The sequence below is a fragment of the Canis aureus genome, chromosome 15 (assembly GCF_053574225.1).
Source record: "Canis aureus isolate CA01 chromosome 15, VMU_Caureus_v.1.0, whole genome shotgun sequence".
In the NCBI taxonomy this organism is placed as follows: Eukaryota; Metazoa; Chordata; class Mammalia; order Carnivora; family Canidae; genus Canis; species Canis aureus.
The window spans coordinates 63,050,393-63,069,114 of NC_135625.1; the positions used below are offsets into that span (position 1 = coordinate 63,050,393).

The 18,722-nt window shown below is 36.3% G+C and overlaps 1 protein-coding gene across 7 annotated transcripts in view; it reads right to left on the reverse strand.

Moving 5' to 3' along the window:
• TPK1 (thiamin pyrophosphokinase 1) overlaps positions 1-18,722 on the reverse strand; it is a 325,016-nt gene that overhangs the window by 157,307 nt on the left and 148,987 nt on the right. For all 7 annotated transcript variants that reach the window (XM_077850267.1, XM_077850269.1, XM_077850271.1 and 4 more), the window contains one exon: positions 16,362-16,434. In XM_077850267.1, coding sequence (XP_077706393.1) covers positions 16,362-16,434 — 73 coding nt within the window. The remainder of the gene's footprint in view (positions 1-16,361; positions 16,435-18,722) is intronic.

Here is an 18,722-nt window from a genome sequence, read left to right on the forward strand (position 1 = left end):
TAAATAGCCCCAGTAGCCCTCACAGGGCAGCTTACAACACCTAGACAGGAGACCTGCAATACAAAGTATCAGCCAAAGCCCAGGCCTTTGGCCAACTACAGATGTTTTTACTGTTTCCTGGGTCTTATAATAACATATTAAAATCTAAAAGAGGAGAAATGTAAAACCAAAGAGAAACTATCCAAATCCAGCAGACAAGGAAAAATGCAGAAATGCTGTAAGGTATCAAGTGATGCTCATTTATTATACATTAACATCTATTTATAATTATTTATGATATAGAATTGACTTCATTTATTGGAGTCAGAAGCACTGAGTTCTGTGAAGAATTTCACAGGGTTAGATGTTTAAAAAAACAAACAAAAACTCACACTAAGACAAGAACTCAGGGATCCCTGGGTGGCGCAGCGGTTTGGCGCCTGCCTTTGGCCCAGGGCGCGATCCTGGAGACCCGGGATCGAATCCCACGTCGGGCTCCCGGTGCATGGAGCCTGCTTCTCCCTCTGCCTGTGTCTCTGCCTCATTCTCTCTCTCTCTCTGTGACTATCACAAATAAATAAAAATTAAAAAAAAAATAAGACAAGAACTCAGGATATAAAAGCTAAGAAATTTGGTCCAATAAGTACATTACTTTCTAATAAATGGTTTCTAATATTAGCTGATACATCTATACATCAGAAACCCTAAGTTTATACAGAAACCTTCCAAAGCATAAGCTACATAAAATAAAAAAGATTTTATTTATTTATTCATGAGAGACACACAGAGAGAGGCAGAGACCTAGGCAGAGAGAGAAGCAGGCTCCCTATGGGGAGCCCAATGCGGAACTCGATCCCAGGACCCCAGGATCACTCCCCGAACTGAAGGCAGACGTTCAACTGCCAAGCCATCCAGACATCTCCAAAACTCTTTAAAACAGCTTTAACATACCAATGTTAGGGTGGAAACTTCTGTTTCAACTACTACTGTCTTCAACTTTCTGTAGTTGCTTAGAATATATTTTTTAGGACAGAAATTACTACTTTATGAGCCAGTAGGTGGCTCCAATCTCATTCTATGAACCTGCCTTGTAAAGTTTTTGTTATTATACAACTAGAAATTCAAATAACTCAGAGAAAATAAATAAATAAATAAATAAATAAATAAATAAATAAATAAGTAAATAAATAAACTCAGTTCTAATAATAAGTTCCCTTTATGGACACATCACTTTTTCAAGATGATTTTTTTTAATATTACATTTTATTAATTTTGTTTTATGCCAGAATTCAAACAGAAAATATTTGGATCGATGTCAAAAATTTCAGGCCGCATAAATATCAAGGTTATTCTAATTTTGTTCTAACCTAAAAAGTGTCTTCTGAAGATAAGGAACAACAACGCCCACCCCATGCCTTCCAAACCACAACCAAACATAAAAGGCAAAGTAAGGAGAACTGAGTATAAGTTCAAAGTAGTGCCTACGTGGCTCAGCTGGTTGAGCATCTGTCTTTGGCTCAGATCGTGATCCTGAGGTCCTGGGATCAAGTGCTGCATCAGGCTCCCCACAGGGAGATTGCTTCACCCTCTGCCTATGTCTCTGCCTCTCTCTGTCTCTAAAAATAAATAAAATCTTTTAAAAAAACATTTAATTATAAATAAATTATCAGAGGCCCAGCCAACCTCTTTTTAGGGGCTTACTCTCTATATACTGTTTTAACAAATTGTACTGTATACAAAGGAAGTAGGAATCTACCAGATACTAATGGCCCAGTGATAAATAAAAACCATGAATATCATAATTAGTAAACATGTAAAATATAAATATGTGTGTGTGTGAATGTAAGAAAGACAGCAAGGTATAGGGAGGTTTCTTTTCCTCCTCTTTCTATACTGAGAAACTCCTAGCCATACTCCACTACTATCCAGTAAGAGCTTGAAAGAAAGTCAGTCTTCAATTCATTCATAAATTGTTCCTTTCTTTTGTTGAATAATGGGGATAGTGTGGGCTTTAGAAATACCATTTTGGTTTTGGGGCTAAGCTACACTCTAAACTAGAGCCAACTGTAATACACTGCAATGAGAAACCTACTCAGAAAATTACTGATTGATTACATTAGGTTCTCCATAGAGGTATAATGAACATCAAAATACTGCACTTTTGAGAATCATATTCTAATAGAACACATGTACTAAGAAATAGAAATAGTTCACAACATCAAGGAAATAGTTCATATTAAAAAGATAGGTGCCTTAAGGTCCAGGAAATCAAAATTTAAAAGCAAGTATTAAAGGCGCAGAAAGATGTAAAAAAGTTACAAATAAGGTAAATTAATCCTATTGTCAACATGATAATTTAGCAGATTTGAGGAGAGTGAATATAAAGAAGAAGCAAACTTAAGTAAAAGGAAGTAGAACTTTACACATGAGCGAGTGCACTCATGGAGCAAATGAACTGAGGTGGAACAGATCACATACACAGGCAAAAATTCTCATCTAGCAAAATCTTTGCCTACTACTTTGGGAATACATGATCTCCAGTCAGGAGAGGAAGACTCAATGCTCCTTGAGTATCCAGAAACTAACCTCTGCATTTCACTAGGACAATATTGGTCATGTTAAGCACTCAATAGAAGTCTGATGGACAGACAAATGATGGATGGATACAACCACCACTCCCTTCATGGCATGCTTCTCTAAAACATAAACGTGGACAAGCCTTAGACAACAAATCTAATAGAAATGCAGCATTGTTGTTATTTTTTCAAAGGTATTATGCTACTGCTGCCATAAGAAACTCATGTAACACTTTTGTTTTAGGGCATAACTAATACAGACTCTTCAAGTGGTGACAAATATTAGTGTTTTATATGCAATTAAGCAAATGAAAATCCAACAATGTTAACAAAATTAACATCCAAAGAGGGAAAGAATTACTAATGTACACGGAGGCTAAGAAATGAAGCAGTATGAAGTACTACATAAATAATTTGGAATACTTTTGAATGAGTTGTAATTTATTCCTTAAGAGAAAGACAAATGACAAAAAAATCAACTGATATTAGGGACTCAAAAGTTTAGCAATAAACAGTGTTCAGAATATGCCCTAGAATGACAAGAGCTCACTTCAATTTTTTAATACTGCCAACATTGATAGTTATAGCAAACACAAAAATATATGGAATATGTGTAGTGCATGATCCTAATCATGGTAAAACCACAGATTTTATTTATTCATGAGAGGCAGAGAGAGAGAGGTAGAGGGAGAGGCAGGCTCCCTGTAGGTAGCCTGATGTGGAACTTGATCCCAGGATCCTGGGATCACGACCTGAGCCAAAGGCAGACGCTCAACTACTGAGCCACCTAGGTGCCCCTAAAATCTTGAGGTTCCACATGATAATGCACATACAGTTCTGGGTACTGGGATGAACCCAGTAAATGCTCACCACAGCACTTCAGAAGAATCTCCAGAAACATCAGATGGTATAGTCAGACCACCTCACGTCAAAGATTACTAGAGTAAGCCACACATTGTCAATATTCTCCCAAGAACTTTTTGTGGATGCTTACCAAACTATTTTAGAATTTACTGACAACTAAAAGAAATTATTACGAGGCAATGAGTGTCAATAATCAACCTAACTGCAAAAGACCAATGCAAAAGCTGTTAGAATGTCATTCTCGATTACTTAATTTACTGTTTGCCAAAAATTTAACTAATATAAGTTAATGAGTTTTCACATTTAGCACACATAAAACCTATGAAGTTATCTGATGCTGACTCCTCTAAAACTCTTTAATAGGAAAAAAAACAGATCCTTTGAAAAAAATTACAATAACATATCAATTGTTATTTTATACACTATATCCACAGAGAGACTTGGCCTCATTAAAACAAGAGGCAAGGAGTTAAGTCTGGTGAAAGCATTCCCAAATCTGCGATTAGCTTATTCATTTTAGGTGAAGTCATTTGGTGCCCATCCATCTACCCAGGACAAGAAAGGACTTGTGCAAATTACCCTGAAGAGATTTTATGGGGCTCTGAGACTTCTATTGTAACTTTATGGGCTGAGTTTATAAGGTTAAGAATTCAGAAGTGTTATTTTCTCCTAGGTACCATGCACACCAATCCTGAATATTTATTTGGAGTGGCTTGCATATAGCCTCTCACCTAGGATAATTAAATGCAATATGTATGTAACTATTAATTAAAATTATAAAATCATAAAATTATAATTAATTTACAATTAAATATATAAAATTATAAATTATAAAATTATAAATTATAAATTAATAACATTTATAACTAGTATTTCAGTAGACGTTTTGTTATAGAAGGTTTTAGTCACTTCACAGGAGTTATGTTCTTGAATCCCCACAATACCCTTATAAGGTGAATGTAATTATCACATTTAAGATATGCAGAGTGAAGTTTGGAGAGATTAAATAACTTACCCAAGGTCACACAGCTGTTGAGGACATTCTATGTGATCTGAAGCCCATACTCTTAACCAACCATGCTTTGTACTCAACCCTGCTTAATTAAACTTTGGTATTTTGGGAGGTTTAAGAAGAAAAATGCCTTTATAATTTATTTTGAACCTTGATTTAGTTGGTTTTCTCCAGTATTTTAAATACCTGAAAATCTTTCATGACTCCTGCCCAACTCCATGCTGCTTCCATAGTAGTCCAAGGCTTAGAGACCTCAGACACCTGAAAATGGGCAAGGAATGCTTAGCTATCTATCTCTCCTTTTCTCTGCTTTCCTAATTCATCATATTATCACTATATTTATCATTATATTCATGACAATTCGCTTTTTCTTCTGCTATTAAACTTACCCATAAGATCAATATCTTTGTGTATAAGAGTCCCTTTCAGTTTATTTTCTTAGAATTAGCTTACTAGAAAATGAAATTACTGGGAAAACTGTAAGAAAGTTTATGATCTTTGATATATGCTGCCAGGGTGCTTTCTAAGAGGGATATAAAAATACATATTCCCACTAGTAGCATAGGAGGGTAAAGAGTTTCTTAAAATATAACAGTAGGAAAGAAAATTCATCATGAATTTCTTACTGTGAATTAATTTAATTGCTATACTTGCTTCTTAATAAGCAAAGAGAAATCACTTTCATAAAGAGAAAGAGAACTTTGTTGGAGAGCAAGGGAAGAGAAAGATAATTCTGGAGTGTGAAGCTGGGATGAAACAGGAAGTGGTTCATCAGATTGAGGACTGAGGGGCTCAAGGACAGTATGAGAGAAATGGATATTTTTTGAAAGGGAAATAAGTGTCAATCAACAGAGTATAAGAAAGGAGGCAAGAAGCTATCAAAGATTTTCTTTCAAGTTGGTTCTGAAAACATGAAATAATTTACTACCCCATCATATTAGAATACTGACATGCATTCTTTTTGTAAATAAGCAATGATAAGAGTTTTATTTTTAAGCAACAATAAGAGTTTATGGAGTCTTAAAATTCTGGCTCTCACACACTTTATTTCCCCCTATTTACTGCTAACGTTGCCTTTCTTATTGTATGTAAGCAAGATAAACACTTAAAAATATTTTGGGGAGATATATTCAAGAGTCTTCTAAAAATTGGATATGTTAAAGTATTAATAATGAGCTTCCATAATTATTCATTAAAATGAACTGACCGGAACTCTAATAAGAAACTGCCTGCCAGATCAAGAGTATAGCAGGCACAGGGCAAAATGACATATACTATGGATAACCAAAGATACAGATCTAAAATTAGCCCAAACTTGTTCTCAAGTTTAGTTAGATAAAGCCATTTGGAATCTAAATGATCTATGTTCCTTGATACAGGTATGAAAATGGTCTTTACTCTGTAGAAATGCAATCACAAAATAACCATTTCCCACTTTCCTCTTTATTGTATAAAGCATACTATAGTAGATTGCTCCTTCCATTTTATTTGCCAACCTTCTAAAAACAGTTCACTTTTCCACTAAAAAGATTTTTTTATCATCAAATGACAGCCTACAAGTAATGATTTCTTCAGCAAGAATGTCACATGATTAAACTCTTAAAAACCCTAAGTAACAGGTTGCCTGATATAATTTAGTGTTCTTCTGGTTTTCTAGATCACGCATAAAAGAAAAAGAATAAACGCAATTTAGCCTTGTTGCAATTCTCCATTCGATTCCAAACATAAAGAGACATTCTCATCTAGTGCAATCTTCACTGGCCTGGGTGGTTTTTTGTTTTCTTTTTTTTTTGCCTGGGTGTTATAAGATAACCTTTCCTTTCAACATCGCATTGAATGAAAACTATAGCCTTCCAAACAAGAAAGTCACTACTTCCACTAATGGAAGTCAAAAGTCTTTTTAGAACAGCATAGGGTCTTAAATGATGGCTTTCCTCCTAAGAGCAGAGCCAGAGTTCTTTTGGAAGAGAGTGCCCAAAAGTGTCAACATAGCAGGCTTCAGACTGTTATCCTAAAAAAGCTTTGCCTGCAAGGCTGGCCCTTGGCTCCCAACTGAGAACCTGAAAGGTAAATAGTTCTCTATATTAAAAAAATTTTTTCTTCTTAAAAACTAACAGTGCCTAAATTGTTTTATTCAATGATTTTATGCTGAGCACCTGCTTGTTTTCTTCCTGGGAGTCTGGAATTTTGATACATGCTATGCAGAGGGTGTGGGTGCCTCCAGTAATATTTTGGCCATTGTGCTTCCTTCCCTAGTGATGATACCTCACATTTATTGTCACAATTTGATTAAGTACATCCTGTGTGACTCCACTGGGAAAGAACTCTTGGAACTAGTGACTGGTTTTCTACAGACTTTGTCCACATCTACCTTTTCCTTTTGCTGATTCTACTTTGTATCCTTCCACTGTAATAAATTACAGCCATGATTAGTATCAGAAAAGGCAAGAAAAAACAAGCACTCCTGAGGATGTAAGAAAAGGGAACCCTCTCACACTGTTGGTGGGAATGTAAATTGGTGCAGCCTCTGTGGATAACAGAATGGAAATTCCTCAAAGGATTAAAAAAACAACCACAGCATCATCCTGGAATTCCACTTCTAGATATTTACCCAAAGAAAACAAAGACACTAATTTAAAAAGAGATATGCACCCCTATGTTAAATGCAACATTATTCACAACAGCCAAGGTACAGACGCGACCTAAGTGTACATGGATACAGCAATAAATAAAGAAGACATGGAATGTTACTCAGCCATAAAAATCTTGCTATTCACAACAACATGGATGGACATAAAGGGTATCATGCTGAGTGAAATGATGAGACAAATATCGTATGATTTCACTTATACACGAAATCTATACAAATGAACAAAAACAGAGTCATAAATACAGATGAACAGGGGATCCCGGGGTGGCTCAGTGGTTTGGCGCCTGCCTTTGGCCCAGGGCGTGATCCTGGAGTCCCGGGATCAAGTCCCACTCCCCGTGTCGGGCTCCGGGCATGGAGCCTGCTTCTCCCTCTGCCTGTGTCTCTGCCTCTCTCTCTCTCTCTGTCTATCATGAATAAATAAATAAGATCTTTAAAAAACAAATTAAATAAATAAATAAAAAATAAATAAATACAGATGAACAAATTGATGGTTGCCAGAAGAGACAATGGCAGGGCTGGGGGGGTGCCTAGGGAGATGGATAAAATAGGTGAAAGGGAGGTACAAACTAGTCATTAAATCAATCAATCAATCAATCAATCATGGAAATAAAAAGTACAGCACAGAGAATATACTCAATAATACTATAGTAACCTTCTTGGTGACAGATGATAACTACAGTTGCACTACATCATGCACTGCATGATGATGGAATTGTCAAATCACTATGTTGTACACCCGGAACTAATACAACATTGTAAAAAAAAAAAAAAAAAAAAAATACAACATTGTATGTTGGGGTGCCTGGGTGGCTCAGTCGGTGAAGCGTCTGCCTTCAGCTCAGGTCATGATTTCAAGATCCTGGGGGCTGGACCCCGATAGGCTCAAGATCCTGGGGGCTGGACTTCCAGCCCCCTATCAGGCTCCCTGCTCAGCGGGGAAGGCTGCTTCTCCTTCTCCTTCTCCCTCTGTCCTTCCCCCTGTTCCTGGCACTCGCTCTGTCTCTCTCAAATAAATAAAATCTTTTAAAAATCATTCTGTGTCAGTTACACTTCAATTACATAAAAAAATCACAGCCACTCGTATGACTATAAGCCAAGTCCTGTGAGTCGGTCCTCTTACTGAATCATGAGTTTGGGGATGGTCTTGGAAACCCCTGAAAACAAAGAGCTAGAGAGATTCTTCCTCAAGTAGCATGTCTGGATAAGCTTCTATTTTATAATGTTTCTAAAGGCTCCAGACCCAGAGCAGATCTCTGTCCTTTACAACCACTCTGAATATGCAAAGAAAAGAATGAGGCTCCACTAGGGCTCCTTGCCAGGTCTCCTAAAAGCAGAAAGCTAGAGGCAGTGAAGGTAGTCCAGGAGGGTAGCATTGCCCAATTACCTAGAACTAAGTAGAAGTGGGAAAGGGAAATTAAATGCTGCACAGAGAAAAGGAAGCCACAGAACTTCCTCAGCATGGGAACCTGAACCTCACTTTGCTTCAAGAAAAAACTCCCTTCTTTCTACTAAAGGATTATGGCATAGTTAGAAAAAAACTGTAGATTCTGGCACCAGGGTGGTCCTTTAGATCCCACTTGACCATTTCCTAGCTGCGTAGGCTTGGGCAAGTTGTACCACCTCCTTGTGCTTGCATCTGTAAAGTGTGGATGACAGTTCTGACCTAATGAAATCTGTTGCAAGGATAAATGAATTTATAATTCAAAGTACATATAAAATATTTGGCAGGTTGTAAGCACTTTAAAATCATTGGTGGCTATCACTGTTGTTTTCAAGATTGTGTTGATTATTTTTTCCTATCAACTTTTAAAAGAAGAAACCTGAAACAGTGAAATAAGATTATAATCATCCAAATACATTTTAGTCTAGCAAGAAGCCAATGCGCATTAGGTGTTGGTAGGTAAAGGGCAAGTGTTCCATGGTTCAACTCATCTGAGAAATACAAAGGTGAACAAAATTAGATTTTTGGCAGACTTCCTTAAAATGATAGTGTCCATGAATTTCCAAAAGGGGCACAGAAAATGTCAAATTTCACAAGTCCATTTGGTTACAGCAGTCTTTTTTGTATCGAGTATTATGTGGCACCAATGGTCTGCTGCTCTAAAGCGGGACTACCTACCCGCTTCATAGAAACTGTGATAAGAACCTACTACCTACAAGGGATACCAGGATTAATGACCATATTCAGGTTGCAGAAGATCATGTCTTAACAGAGATCAAGGAAGAAAATTAAGAAAAAATTAGTCATATCAAGCTCAGCAAGAAAAGTACAAAGGAGGGAATCCCAACAGATAGAGGTGGGGAGCCAAACAGGTGAAAGACTGCTGAGCAGGTGCATCCCATGACACACACGAGTGAGTGGAAATAGACAGAGTCACAGTTCTAGAGAACACACAGTAGGATAAGGACAGTTCAGAGGGCCAGCCGAGGTCATTTGTGAAGCACTCAGGAATTCTTAAAAACATAGGGGCATAGACTTCCCCTTTTTAAATGCCTAAATTATGTTAAACTCCAACAAAACAGCCTTTGAAAAATGTAGACCATTTAAAATAAAGTCAATCTGAAAGGACTAAGACTGACGCAAGCCTAAGAATTAAGGTATATTGGAGAGAGATCCTTGCCTGTCTCATCATTCCCCTGGTGAGATGCTAATAAGGAAGAGCCAACCTGTTTTAAGAATATAAAGTGAAGAACCTGTCACTCAGTTGTCAGTGGAAACTGCCCGTCTACAATTCCCTTAATAGACCCTTTATACCTCAACATATGTTAATCAGTCTTAATGTGCAAGCCTAAAAATCTACTATACCTGGGGTTTTTATTTTTTAAAGAAATATACCAATCAATGGAGTTAAGCTTTACATATTCACACAGTTTCCTCTGTCTGGTATAATAGTCAAACTGGCTAACGTTTTACAATTTCTAACAGCCCCTTCTGCCATTATCTCTAAATTAATTTGACCCTATCTAAAAGTTGTTGGCATGTGGCTGGGCAGAAATGGGAAAGACACACAGCTAGAAGGAGGGAATAATAAGGTTCATGAAATTCAGGAGATCAATAAAGATGTTTTTAATCCCCAATTAAAAACATCTACTGAGATTCTGTGAAAATTTCTTTAAGATTTTTATTTATTTATTCATGAGAGAGAGAGAGAGAGAGGCGCAGAGATACAGATAGAGGGAGAAGCAGGCTCCGTGCAGGAGCCTGATGTGGGACTCGATCCCGGAACTCCGGGATCACACCCTGGGCCGAAGGCAGACACTTAACCACCGAGCCACCCAGGTGTCCCTGATTCTGTGAAATTTAAATATAACTCACACTGAGGCATTATCAAACTCAAAATGATGTTTTCAGTAATTTTTATTCTAATTTATTAAATCTGGGTTCATAAATTGTACACTTACGGAAATAAATGGATTGAAATCTTTTTAAAAGCAGTATTACTGAGAATAGTTATTTTAAAAAAGCTCTTATGTAAACTCTTTTAGAAAGTAAAACAAAATACTACCACTTTATTTTAAAATAGTGCTTTAGCACTTTTAGAGTACTTCTACATGTATAACATTATATGATCATTTTTACAAGTGTCTGAGAAAGCCAGGCCTGATTTAATTTCACCTGCCTTAGTAAGACTTCCACATTCATAAGCTAGCAACTCAAAAAATAATTCACACAGTTATTTCAGGAAAACATAATGTTTTTTTAATAAAAATCCCAAAACCAAAATGTACAGTACTAATAGCCAAGAATAAGTAGTTATTTGACATCTCTGCCTGAGTAACTACATTTAGATCTACCTGACATCCCCACTATTTGAGAATCAGTGTCCTCATCTTTACATTGGAATTAATACACAACTAATATATATTTCTTAACATTTGTAGTCCACTTACGAAAATCAGACATTCTATTCAAATGTCAACCAGAAGCCGATCCCATTATTCTTACTGGGAAAAGTGATATTTGAACCCAAAATCCCAGTCTCCAAAAATAGAACATTTATAGAGGTAACAGCCATTAAGATGAGATATAAAATGATGAGCAACTTTTTATTGTATATAACACTTATAATATCTTATAGTTATGAAAAAGAGCACAGGTTAAAAAAGTTTAGACATACTACCCTTGTCTTTCAAGAGTAGTCTTCAAAAATTTGGGTATGGCCATGCCAGTGTTAGAGAACAATGGGAAAACCTCACTGAAAACACTGATTTAATATATTCTTCAATAATTCAAAAAAAAATCTTATCTTTCCCAATTGTGAAAAAGATATAATGAAAGACAAGGAGACAATCATATGCGTGGATCTCTATCTCTACTCCTGAATTTACAGTGTTAGAACTACCTGGTGGCCTAAAATGATCTTGTTATGTCTGTAATTGGTTTAGCATCATCCCAACCTTTCTGCTAGTCTCATTCATCATATATACTGGGTTCATAGTATGTTTTCAATCAAGTCTTGCTTTTGTAACTGAAGTTCTATCACAGTCTTTGGTCCACACCATGTTCTAGTACTTTCAGCCACTGTTAGGATACCATATTGTGATATTCCAAGACTTGGAAGGATTAACAGAGAATATAATAACAGAAGTTAGATCTAGAGTCCTATTCCCAACTTACTATAAGAGTTATATTCACGTGGCCTTCTGTTTATAGTAACACTTTCTAGAATGCCAAAATACTCATCAGTAGCACAAAGGAAGACATTCATATACTTATAGGCTACCTATCCTCTTGCTAATTTTCTATTACCAAATCACCTTTGTTCTTCAACATTCTATCTTGGCTCAATCCTATGTCCAATAAATTGATTTTATATAATTTAATAACTTCTTTGTTTGCTTGGTCATTCTTGGTCTGGCCCAACTACTGCCACCCTAGAATTGAGTAGAAGTGAGTGACATGATGCAAATGTGAAGGTACAGTGAATGGTTAACACAATGACTATTATGACTATTATCCTGTTGATAGTGACACTGGCATTCATTCCCAGAGATGCTAAATACCTTGTGCAAGCAACTTGCCTAACAGGCCAAAGATACAATGTGCTGACAAGCACTAGTGGCAGCAGAGTCCCAGTTTTAACAAAATTCTTTTTATAGAAGACATGGATATTGACCCAAGAGCTGTCTCTGACTAGTCCTACCATTTTGTTTTGAGTCATGTAAACTTTATGGGTCTTAGCTTTTTCAGCAGGAAACTGGGCTATATAACATTATTTGATTTTTTATTATATTTTAAGTTATTGTACATTTTTATTTTATTTACCATATATTTTCATCTATTCTATATACCTACATTTTTGGAAAAAACTTATTATTCTGTGGCTCTTTAAGGCATTTGAAATACAGCAACTAGTCCCTTAATCTCCTAAATATGAAGAAAGCATGTTTTAAAATCTCCTTCCTGTATCTAGAGAAGACCCCACAGATCACATATCAATCAAAGCATTTATCAGGTGTTACAAGATATAACAGTTTCTTCAAAAGTTCTCAAGAAACTAAAATAAATGTGGGTATGACGGATTGGGTAATGAAGAAGGCTGAAATACAGGATTCTAGCCTTCAATCAAGGAACACTGACTCAGAGAGTAATACATAAATAAACAAAAATATCAAGGGGAAAATCTGTAAGAGACATTCCTCATTCTGAGCTAATATTCACAAGCCACTCAGGGAGGAACTCAGGCACAGGGGCAAAAGGAGGAACATAAAGAGTTTACATCTCCATCTGAAAAGGAAAACTTTACGGAGTAAATTTAAAAAGGCATATCATATGCATTCCTATGGACCATATGGAATCAAGTGGTGGACTTAACTGCCCCCTACTTGTCCAAAACCCAAAGGAATAAATAATAAGGCCTATGAACATAAAGAGTAATGATTGGACTGTTGGTTTGTAACTTTGCTTGAAGCAGGTTATATATATGAAGAAGAATCAAAGAGAAAAGGCTAACGGCTGTTTTCTTCTTCCTTCTTACAAATTATTAAGTAAAGACCAAGAATTTATTATAATGTCCTTAAAACATCTTTCTCCCTGCCCAACATGCAGGCTTTATCAGAACAAAGTCAGATGGTGTGGAAGCCAGCCTCCAAGATGGCTACCAAGGATTCCTGCCATCTGGTATTAATAACCTTGTGCCATTTGATCCCTCATTGTACCCAGGTTGGTCTGTATGACTAGCAGCATTGTAGAAGAGATGGTAAAATGGTATATCACTGTTGAAATTAGGTCACAAACAGACAGCTACTTCTGTCTTGGACTGGCTGTCTTGCACACATGTTCTTCTCACTCTCTTCTCTGGAAAGCAACCTGCCATGCTGTGAGCAGCCCAGTGGCAAAGATCTAACGTCTCCAATCTCTAACCACTGAGAAATAGTAGCCAGTGAGACCAATTGGCAACTATATGAATAATCTTAGAACAGAATTCTGTAGCCCCAGGGGAGCCTCTGAGAGTACTGAAAAACCCAGCTACATTATAACCTCATGAGAAACCTTGAGCCAGAAGCACCTAGTTAATCAACTTCCATATTCCTTACCTGGAGAGAATATGTGAAATAAAAATTGCTTGCTGTTTCAAGCTGCTAAAATTTAGAATAATTTATTCCATAACAACAACAGATAATTATTACAGATGGCAAGATCTGGGATATAAAATATTCTGTTTAAAAGCGGACAAATACTTCATATACTAAAATATAAAGTTATAAAGTTCTCAGAAATTAGGCAAGAAAACCAATTTAAAGTTTTATACAATCAGGATCGCCTGGGTGGCTTAGTCAGTTAAGCATCTGGTTTCAGGTCTGGTCCTGATCTCAGAGTCCTGGGATCCAGCCCCATAGGGAGTCTGCTTTTCCCTCTCCCTCTGCCCCTCCCACTACTTATGTTTTGCTCACCACACTCTCTCTCAATAAATAAGATCTTTAACAAAATAAAATTAAATTAAAAAATGAAAAATAAAGTTTTATATACTCATGTAAACCTGAGTTTTTCCTTTAAGTCAAAGACATATCTACTGGGGGAGAAAACTGTGTGGATAAATGTTGGCTATAAAACCCACTTCATCATTTTTAACAAACTTTCAGCGTTTTAAATTATTTCTTTATTTTACTTTCTTCACTACAGCCCCAGTTTCAGCTTCACTGAAAACTCATATCAAGTAGGAGGGGTAAAAAAAAGTGTATTTGAAGGCAGACACACCTTCTTTCATTTGTAGAAGAGCAGCTTAAAGACTGCTTAAATTGGAGATAATGGCTTATATGAATTGTGTGGGATGCTGCATTAACTTGTTGTCATTAGCATCATTATTAAAACTGAGGCTAAACACTCACCATGTGTTATACAGGGCACATTAGCTATATAAAAGACATCACTGATGCCCCTCTGGGAACAGATCAGAGAAGTTCAAAATCCATGATTCCCATCAATACTTGAAAAAGCTGCATTGTACTATGTCAATCTGTAACTACACAATGTAGGAATTATTAGATTAGCTAATTTTACTTTAAAAATTAAATCTCAATATAAATTTTATATATATAAATTAGCTTTGAGGTTAAAAAACTGAAGCAGAAGTTATAGGAGAAATTCATCAAATAGTAGTTAACTCAAAATCTTCCTTTATGCTTGACCTCATCTTACTGCATTTAGAAATTAAGGAGCTGGGTTCCCCTTCTTTTCTGTTATTTCCCCATCTTGGATGGGAATGACCAGACTGACACTCCCAGTTCTGTCAAGCCAGCAGCATTTAAGACAGGGGGAGGAAAGTCACATCTGGCCCGATCTTCAACTTGTTTCTAAGTCTGCTTGTTCCTGCCTCTCCTGCTGTTTCTTCCACTTCCAAAGATATGATTAATATCTAGACTATGTAAAACTTTCGTTGTAAGCAAGGCTGAGGGCTTTCCATCCCAATGAGGTTGAGGTATGGAGTTAATGAGAAGGGAGACTGTGGGGAATGAACACAAAGATGCCAATGTTGAAGTAATTGTGCATGAATATCAGACAACTGACTTGGGAACAGTCTTCATCTGCTGATGGAGAGTCTGATCAGCTGGTGGGCAGAGGGAACATGCCCAGATCTGCAATTCACTGCCAGCCCCAGAATTTTCAAATTATAACAACCTGTGCATTATAACCTTCATAACTTTGCTTCCCTATCTAGAATCAAGCTTTTCTTTCTTTCTTTCTCTTTCTTTCTTTCTTTTCTTTTCTTTTCTTTTCTTTTCTTTTCTTTTCTTTTCTTTTCTTCCTTTTCTTCCTTTCCTTCCTTTCTTTTCTTTCTTTTCTTTTTCCTTCCTATCCTCTCTCAGTTCTTTCTTTCCTTCCTATGAAAGGTTTCCTCCCTTTCTTCTTTATGAATTTATCTCACCCATCCCCACGCTTTATAAAGAATTTACATTTTTATCTCAGTAATTGCTGTTTCTTTTACAATTATGTGTGATTTGCTAATGCTAGTTTAGAATAACACAGAGGATGATGTTGTGGTTCAAAGAATTGCTGAGGCTACAATTTTTATTTTAAAAACACTGCATTGTCCTCTAAAACCAGTGAAAACTTGTTATTAATTACTGTAATACCGTCCTATGTGCCTTCTATCACTCTCAATTAGATCATATACATATTCTTAGTAGTAGTAAGGATCTCTGGAAGGTTTTCACAATAGTAGTGATAAAATGAATGCTTTAATAAGCTGTGTGTCATCATTAATTTCACATTGTAATGAATAGTTTTATACAGAACACAGTAATAATGGTTTCAAGAAAACTAAAATTAAAGAAAAAAACTGTGGTTCTCAATTCTGGGGACACAGAATTATGCATTTTTATAAACATTCATGTACAAGGATGTTTTTATTAGTTCACAATGCAAAAAATAAGACATAACTTAAATATAACTCAATTGGGAATTGGTTAAATTAAACACAGTATATTCATTAAAGGAAATTAAAAATGACTTGTGAAAAATATATATTAACCAATGAGGTTATAGGCAGCAATAGTATATTATTAAATGAGCCTATATAAACTACAGACTCATTTAAAATATATATGCTTAAAGGACTAAAGCATTAATGATTATCAGATGGTGATGGAATTACTTAGACTGCTTCCACTTGTCATTTTCTAAATTTCTATTTGAATGTGTATTAAAATTGCTATAAACTTTGTTTTTAAATATCCAAAGAGTTTCTAAATCCCTACACATACACCAAGGAAGCCAGAAAGAACACAGGAAAAGCAACCATATGAGATCTTAAATATAAAAGTGTTTGTAGTTTACCTTAATGGCATAATATTCTTTAACTTCAGGCCTAATAGAATCAAAGTCTCCACTGATGAATTCAGGCAAAAAGCTGAAAGAAAGAATTCCAAGTAAATCAACTAATTAAGAGTACTTCTTTGTTAACCTTTAAAACTATGCCAAGAGGATGTCTAATACTCTTGGTTTCTATATTATATGACTAAAAGCAACTCATATACCAGGCTAATTCATCAACTTAGTCAAATTGCCAGTCAATGTTTATCCTGCTTTAAAAAATAAAGATTAAAGAAGATTATTCATTTAAAAAACTCCCAGTGCAGGGGTGCCTGGGTGGCTCATTGGTTAAGTGTCTTGCCTTCAGCTCGGGTCATGATCTCAGGGTCCTGGGATCGAGCACCACATTGGGCTCCCAATGAGCAATCTACTCCTTCTCCCTCTCCCTCACTGCTCATTCTCTCTCTCTCTCTCTCTCTCTCTTAAATAAATAAATAAATAAATAAATAAATAAATAAATAAATAAATATTTTAAAAATAAATAACTCCCAGTTCAAAAACCCTAATACCAAGACTCCTAATCTTTCCATATTACTGTCTACATATACTGTCTACAAATGTTTACATTACTGTGCCCTCACACAGGTTCAGAGCATCAACAAATTAGAACAGAACAGATGAAGAAGAGGATTACGCATTCTCTGAAGAGCAGGAGTCAGTTCAAAGACATTTTCCAAATGCCCTATTGACATATTTCTGGAAACAGGAGGCTTCTAGACACATCTGAAATACTACACAAGTCATAGTAGAGGGAGGGAACTCCCCAAAATGAATGTCTCTAATTACATCATAATTATTTATTTCTCTTCCCAACCATTTATAATTTGTTCAGAGCTTTATTTTACTGAGTATTATACGCATGAAGAGTTGAAGCCCCAGAACTTGGAAACATCTCTAGGTCATAAAAGCCAAGACACAGACAGAAGCTATCGGGCTCCTAGAGAGATTCTACTGACACCAATGGGTTGAGGTTATAGAATTTTCATAGAGACTCTTGCAAGAGGGCAGAAGCTGCCACAACCCACTTAATAAATTTAAGGGGGGAAACCACAGGTCCCTTTTTTCGCCAATGCAGGGTGCAGCTACAAGCACCGGACAATGGACATCACTACAGGGTCAAAGGGTAAGAACCAGAGAAATGGGGCCTGAGGTACTAAGAAACTGTACTTAGTACAGCTTATGTATGCACTTGGGATAAGCAGTCCATCACCTTAACCACTCAGGCACCTCGTCCCAGCGCACACAGGATAAAATGAATAAAGATGAACATGAACACCCCATATTAGCCCTGTCCTTTCATGCCATCTTTTTCAAGTTTTTAACTTAATTGAAAATATTACTTCTTAGGTCTAACCTAATCCAACTAATCTGTGTTAGACCAACTCTTCTTTGAGCTTTATGTCTTCCTAGGACATATGGTAAGAAGTTCCCCCACAATGATCTGTACCACATTAAGTGCTTAGTTTTTCGTGGTTTGTTAACCAACGATGGTTGCCTATGGAAATTTTTGGTAATTAATAAAATTGTTACATTCACTCAACATCAGCCATGTACAAAAGACAATAGTTTATTTCAGAATTGGGAAGTATCTAAGTTTTTAAATCACTTGCCTGGTTTCAACATCTTCCTGTAAACTTTTCTTCTCAAAACGTCCCTGGCTACATATCCATTACTACTAATTTCATTTTACACATATTTAGGCAAATATTTTTTACTCTACCCATATAAGGTCTAAAAATAGACGTGAAGTTTCTTTAAAATGCTGCCATCAAACAACATTCAACCACCCATAGAACAAAACTCACATAGGTCTCAGAATTTATTATTGCTTGCTAGGGTGTGAATGTTTGTGTACCCCTCAAATGTGTATGTTGAAATCTTAAATATAATCTAATATAATGTTATTAGGTGGTGAGGCCTTTAGGAGGTGATTGGGTCAGAATGGTGGCCCCCTCATGATTGGGATTACAGCCCCTATAAAAGAAACTCCAGCTCTCTTGTCCCTTCTACCATATAAGGACACAGCGAGAAGACAGGCATCTATGAGCCAGGAAGTAGAACTTACCACACACTGAACCTTGATCTTGTACTTCCCGGCCTCCTCAACCATGAGAACTAAGTGCTTGTTGTTTACAAGCCACCCACTCTATCGTATTCTTGAGAACATCCAGCAAGAATGAGGTATTGCTGGGAGGAGGAAAAGGAATCATTCCTCCAATATCTTTATTATCCTTTGTAAGGAACCAAGACCCAAGAAGTCAAGTGAATTTTGTACATATGGCTAGTATCCAATCTATTTCACCATGTAAAGTAGCCATTTAAACT